At 43.2% G+C, this 7244-nt stretch overlaps 1 protein-coding gene across 1 annotated transcript; it reads left to right on the top strand.

The window, feature by feature from the left end:
* On the top strand, positions 2149-6237 carry MGP (matrix Gla protein). The gene is made up of 4 exons (NM_214116.1): positions 2149-2259; positions 3697-3729; positions 4821-4896; positions 5870-6237. Exons 1-4 carry the CDS (start codon positions 2199-2201, stop codon positions 6009-6011), a joined length of 312 nt encoding a protein of 103 aa, NP_999281.1. The 5' UTR covers positions 2149-2198; the 3' UTR covers positions 6012-6237.

Below are 7244 nucleotides of genomic sequence, written 5' to 3' on the forward strand. Positions count from 1 at the left end.
GACGGCACAGAAGCCAACACCAAGAGCGAGTTTGTGACTGAAAGAGGGAAACAACTGCCAATCTTATGAGAAGAAATTAGAGTGGTCGAATTTATCAGAGATAAAAATAGTGGTAGTAGTCTTCTCCCCCTGCCCCTCCCCCCTGCCCCCCAGGGCTGCACCTGAGGCATATGGAGGTTTCCAGTCTAGGGGTCAAATCGGAGCTGCAACTGCCTGCCGACACCACAGCCACAGCAACACCAGATCCAAGCTGCATTTTCGACCTACACCTCACAGCAACGCCCAGATCTTTAACCCACTAAACGAGGCCAGGGATCAAACCCTCATCCTTATGGATACTAGCCGGTTTAGTAACCCGCAGAGCCACGGGGAACTCCTACGTTGTCTTCTTTCTTAGTAGTCTTCTTTCAGATATATTCTTAAGAATATATCTCTTAGTATGAAAAATCTGGAGGGGAAAGCTGAATTTTATTCATCCCTCAGAAATCAGTAATCCTTCAGATTACTATTGACCTATTTCCTTCCACAGGAAATCTTTTATTATTTATAAAAACTCTCCACAGGGTGGGGGTGGGGAGGGAAAGTCCATCCCAATACGACAAAAGAATGAGGCATAAGGCTCCCCCTAGCTGTTCAAGGCTGCTCCTTAAAATAAATCTTTATTGAAAAGTATACCAGGCCGCCACCATCCCAGCCCTTTGGCAGTTTTAGCCCAAGTTAGAAGTCCTGCAACTATAGCTCTTCTATAATCTGCTGCTCTGTGATGCATCTATTTGTCTGCAAGAAGACTTTTGGGTACCCAGGCCATAGAGATAAATCTGATAGAAAAGTTTTTCTGATTGCCCAAGGAGTTTAAAAAAAAAAAAAGAGCTCTGTCTACAAAATAACCAGAGGCACTAAATTGCAATCTTCCCCCTATGCGAAAAGAAACAGTACTTCTGGTACTGATGGTACAATGGAGATGGAGACACAGAACAGCTAAAGACACAAGATACAGGACAGCTAAAGAGCAAAGAGAATAGTAAAGAGTTCTTACTTACCTCCTTAGGGACATGTCTTGTTTGTATCTAGATTCCCCACCCACCCCACCCCCAGCCCCAGCCCCCACCCCACCCCCAGCCCCCGCCCCCCAGCACTTAGCAAAGTACTTTGCATCTCCTCTGCCACTCACTAAAAGTATATTGAATTAGTTCATTATCAAAACAATGCCTTTGGAAAATGTGAGATGGATACCTTGTGTCCTTACTGCACCTTAGATCAGTGATATCCAGCCTGAGAGAGCATTAGAGTGCAAATCTGGACTCAAGTCACAGAACTAGATGGGCAACTTGCTACAGAGCCAGTTGAGGAAAGGGAATTATGGGGTCCCTGGCCACCTCTGTTCTGCTGAGCGCTGGCAGAAGGTCTATACCAGCAGGTGAATATCCAATTGGTTAGGATTAAGAGGTCACCCCTACTGCGAAAACAACTGTAAATTAGACCCATCATAGAAAGTTTCCACCTCGGCACAGTAGAAACGAATACGAGTAGGAACCATGAGGTGGCAGGTTCGATCCCTGGCCTTGCTCAGTGAGTTAAGGATCCGGTGTTGCCGTGAGCTGTGGTGTAGGTCGCAGACGCGGCTCGGATCTGGCATTGCTATATGGCTGTGGCATAGGCCAGCGGCTACAGCTCCAATTAGACCCCTAGCCTGGGAACCTCCAATGCTGCCCTAAAAGGACAAAAGAAAAAACTTGTACCCATCCATCAGGGGAGCGAACAGAACACTATGGCTCTGTCTAGAGACCAAAGTCAGGGCCAAGAAGGCAGACAGGAGAAGGAATTAGAAAGGCAAACACGTGTGTGTGTGGCAACTCCCTTCTCCATGGACCTGTGCCCGGATCTGGCCCAAACATAGGGTGGCCACAACTTCTGCACCAGGCAGCATCCTGCCATAGCACAGGCAGGTCCAGGAGGGAGGGAAAATGCTCCTCCAGAGTAGATAATATCTGGCAGGAATGAATATTTGGGAAAAGTCCCAGTGTTAGTGGAATGCCAACCAGTCCCCACCTTCTCCGGCCCCCTCCCACGGGTTCCTCCCCTTTCAGCTGCTCTGGTTCTTATAAAAACACCACAGCCTTTCACCCACAGCCTGCAGGAGCCTCTCTCCGTGAAGCCACTGCACGAGACCCTGAGAGCAACCTCAGGACGCAGGGACCATGAAGAGCCTGCTCCTTCTCTCCGTCCTGGCTGCCTTGGCCGTGGCAGCCCTGTGCTATGGTGAGAACTCCCGCGTGTGCTTTCTCTGTTTTTTTTTCCTCTGGCTTTAGTTTACTTGAATTTTTCCTCTCCCTCCCCGTCTTCCCCCTTTCTCTACAATAACCTTAAAGTACCATTGATTTAATATTTCCCAAACCCCTGGGACACTGATGTGTTCCATCAAGTCTTTTTTAGATCCTCGATATCCAGACTCTTGCATGTATCTTCATGGGAAATTTCTTTCTATGGTAAAGCCTTCTATACCTGGAAACTTTGCTATTTCCGAAAGAAGATATCAACTTCCCAGCTCTCCTTTCCTAAGGATGTTTATTTAGATTTTGGTAACAGCTGGTTAAGGGTATGGGTTGAATCACTCACCTTTAAGAAAATCAGTTTTCACACAAAGGATTAAGCACAGCCCTCTCCAGGGAGAGGACTGTCTCACAAACTTAGGACATTTCTTCCTGAATGAATTTAAAAATAAAGTTGTACACTTAAAAAATAAAGTTGTAACCTCAGAGTAAAATCGATTTCATAGTTTCTGTTGTTAAAAGATAAGTTTTGCCTGGTGTCTATATGTTGTTAAATATATGTGTGTCTGTTCAAACTTATAAAAGGAAATCCGAAGCAAAATTATTTACATCATTCAGCCTTAAGCTTCAATGATCTGGAGCTTCTAGGTATTCTTGAGCCTGAATGAGATTAACGACCATATGTATTTTGCTTCTCCCTTTTGAAATTATTCACAGGTTTTCTGGTGAATCGGAGGATTTGATTTTCTTCATTTTCTTTTTAACTTTTCAGGCATATTCACTTCAAACATGAGCTTCTTATTGCCACATTTACCTGCTGTGCTCAGGAGAGTGGTCTAAAGAAGAAAACGTTTGCTTTGTCATCGTCTGTTCTCCCTCTGAACTGGCATTGTGCCCAGAGTGAGATGTCAGCTGGAGCCAGTGGTTTCTGTGGCTGTCAATTTAACACAGGTTCTTAAGAGGCTTTCAGAACCTCTTAGAAACCTGTCTTTGGTAAAGCCCAGCTGAACCAGCTGCCCAGCCTGCCTGGAGAAAACTGCCTGTTTTCCAGACCCTTTGTTCCTTCTTTGATCCTGCTCTCAGACAGGTCCCAAATCAATCAAGGAGGGCTCTAGGGAGGTTTGTTCACAGCACTTAAATTGTCATATTTCACAAGCCTAAAACCTAAAGGCTTTGGGAAATTTTAGCTAACATCATGGCCACTAGCTCCTTCAACACCAGACAAACTCAAGTGTAGCGATATTCAAGCAAAGACAGAGCTAGAGAAATAGCTCACAAACACTCAATGCCTGAGATCTGTAATAACCCTACTGCTAAATATATTCCTCCCATCTTTTTGATTCCCCCCCTTCCTTCCCTATATTTAGACCAGGGTGGTGAGTGAAAAGTAATGACAAAATGGATCTTTTTTTTTTTTCATTTCCAGAATCTCATGAGAGCTTGGAATCCTATGAAATCAGTAAGTAAATATGTGACTTCCTTATTTAAATCTCAAATATTAAAGAATCTCTCCCAATTCTCAAAGAGACAAAATGACAATGCCTATACCAGGGAGGGAAAAGAGGGTCTCCTTTGGGAAATGAAAATAAATTTTAAAATTCTTTTTAAAAAATGTTTTATTAAAGAAGAGTTGCTTTACAATGTTGTATCAATTTCGGCTGCCCAGCAAAGTGACTCAGAGATATATATCTATATATTCTTTTTCTCATATTATCTTTCATCATATTCTATCACGAGAGACTGGGTATAGCACCCTGTGCTCTGCAGTAGGGCCTCATTGCTTATCCATTCTAAATGTGATAGTTTACATCTACTAACCCCAAGCTCCCAGTCCATCCCACTCCCTTAGGGCTAAAAAAATCACCAGATGAGCAATTTTTTAAGTTTGAAATGGTGTAAGATGACAAGTATGCTCTCAACATACTTAGGAACCATAAAACCTCATCTGGAAATTTTAAGTTGACACCACATCAACCACACAGATGGAAAATGAGGAGTAAGGACAAATGACCAAGGACATATTGAAGGCCAAGTCAGCTGGGAGACCACAGACATCAACAGTCTGTTGGATCCTAGCAAATATCTGAACTTACAATGACTGAGCAGAGGAGGAAATAACACATCATTCGCATCTTTCATTTGTTCATTATTTTTATGACGTTTAAACCATTTCATTCACTGGAAATCTTAAATGGTGCTTTACAAGTCCTCAGGACAGAGAGAATTTCTCCTTCCAGGAATAAAGAACACACTGAGGAAGGGTACCAAAACCAAGAAAGCCCAAGTGATGGCCCAAAGGCAAAATAAATAAGCCGTAACTTTTAAGGTCCATGTGACAGGTTTCTAAGACTCATGTGTAGGTTATTGATTTCTTTTGATCGGGCAGGTTTCTGAAATCTGCTTTATCTCCCACTTTAATGTTCCTAGACCTCCAACTGCATGACATGCATGAATGGATGTGTTTTCAAATATATTTGTGTCGGAGAGTATTCATGGAAATATTTTCAACTACTGTTTCCCTAAAATGGCACCTGTATTTTCTGTTTTAAGATCCCTTCCTTAACAGGAGAAATGCTAATACCTTTATATCGCCACAGCAGAGATGGAGAGCGAAAGCCCAAGAGAGGTGGGTGACAGAACTTCAGGGGGGAGGTCATTTTTCCCAGCATAGCATCCCAGAGCTGAATGGAATAAGAAACAGTTTTTTTTTTTTTTTTCTCCATCATATGACTTATTTCTACTTACATTCCAAATCAAATAATTTTCAAACTAAGTACAGAAAACAAATGAACTTCTATTTTAGGAAAGGCCCAGAAAAGAGAGAAAGGAGGAGAAAAGGGAGGACAGAAAGAAAATTTCTATGTTCATATTTTTAAAAAAAAAAAAAAAGGGAATTTGCCCTTGTGACTCAGTGGTAATGAACCCAACTAGTATCTATGAGAATCCAGGTTCGATCCCAGGCCTCGCTCACTGGGTTAAGGATCTGGCATTACAGTGAGTTGTGGTATAGGTCACAGACTTGGTTCATCTCCTACATTGGCTATGGTGTAGGCTGGCAGCTGCAGCTCAGATTCGGCCCCTAGCCAGGGAAATTCCATATGCCACAGGTGCGGCCCTAAAAAAAGCAAAACAAACAAACAAACAAAAAATAATAACTCCCCCTCTTCCACCTTCCACCCCTGTTCTGAATATCTCTTCATATTGGGGATGAATGGGATCTCCCTATGACATTTTCTTGTTCTTTATTTTTCTTTCTCTTTTTATTTCTCTGCTTTCTTTGTTCTTTTGGTTTTTGTTTTTTGGGTTTTTTTGCTTCTTAGGGCCATACCCACAGCATATGGACATTCCCAGGCTAGGGGTTTAATTGGAGCTATAGCTGCCAGCCTACGCCACAGCCACAGCAACGCCAGATCCAAGTAGCGTGTGCAGCCTACACCACAGCTCATGGCAACGCCGGATCCTTAACCCACTGAGTGAGGCCAGGGATCAAAACCACAACCTCATGGTTCCTAGTCAGATTTTTTTCCACTGTGCCACGATGAAGAACTCCTCTTTATGCTTCTTAACTTGGGCCTCTTTTTTTTTTTTCCACTTTCTAGAATCCGAGAACTCAACAAGCCTCCCTATGAGTTAAACCGGGAAGCTTGCGATGACTACAAACTTTGCGAACGCTATGCCATGGTTTATGGATACAACGCCGCCTACAATCGTTATTTCCGGCAGCGCCCAGGGGCCAAATAAGACCAGAAAAAGTGTCTCTCTCCAGACCCCAGTGGCTGGTTTTGTAATCCCTTGCAGTAGCATCACTGAACTATATAGACACAGACAAATTGCTTGTTTCTTCAATGTCCTTGTCTGGCCTCATCCCCTTTCCTGACCCAGGTTGATAAGGAATGAAAGTGCCATGGAGTGAAGGTCAAAAGAGTTAAACATGTGATTATTCCATAATAAATTTCTTGGAAACTTACATTTTGTGAGTCTGATTTCTTCTGGGAAAATGCCGGGATATTTCAATTTCAGCCCACCTAGCCCAGAACAAGAGATTCTGCTAATTATGTTATAATGTAGATTAGAAGCCATAGTGAGAGGAAGAATAAACCTTAGAAGATGTTCACTCAGCTTTAATTTGTCTAGACTCTACCTTGGGATCAATGAATGATTGCTTCCTATTAGGTGTTTTCTAGAATTTTCAAACATCGTAGATGATCAATCATATGATTTTCCTGCTCCCAAATTTTAACAGCTCCTAAATTCTTTCCATGTGGATTCCAGACTCTGTATCCTGGCTTATGTCCCTCTCCTAATGTTATCATTCCCCAAGATGCTACAATTTTAAGTCTTGCTTGGGCCAATAAAATGTGTTTTTTCACCATCAACAGAGACTTTTATTTTTTTTATTATTTTGTTTTATTTTGGTTTTGGCCGTGCCCGTGCATGTGGAAGTTCCTGGACCAGGGATCAAATCCTTGCCACAGCAGCAACTGGAACCACAGCAGTGACAATGCTGGGTCCTTAACCCACTGAGCCACCAGGGAACTCCCCAAGATATCCTATCTTTTTTTTTTTTTTGTCTTTTCTAGGGTTGCACCCTCAGCGTATGGAGGTTCCCAGGCTAGGGGTCCAATCAGAGCTGTAGTTGCTAGCCTACGCTATAGCCATGCCAGATCCGAGCCTCGGCTGTGACCTACACAACTCATGGCAATGCTGGATCCTTAACCCACTGAGCGAGGCCAGGGATCGAACTTGCAACCTCACGGTTCCCGGTCAGATTCGTTAGCCACTGAGCCACAATAGGAACTCCAACAGAGACTTTTAACTAGAATTAAAAGTCATGGAATTGGGGAGCCATACAAGATTCTAGAGCACCCTTAAGCCTGGTTTGCCAACAAGGAGGCTCCAGAGTCTCCCGCTTTGCAGTTAGGAACAGAGCCCAGGATTTCTCAGTCCCAATTTAGATCTTACTCTCTGCTGCAA

Source organism: Sus scrofa, chromosome 5, assembly GCF_000003025.6.
Source record: "Sus scrofa isolate TJ Tabasco breed Duroc chromosome 5, Sscrofa11.1, whole genome shotgun sequence".
In the NCBI taxonomy this organism is placed as follows: Eukaryota; Metazoa; Chordata; class Mammalia; order Artiodactyla; family Suidae; genus Sus; species Sus scrofa.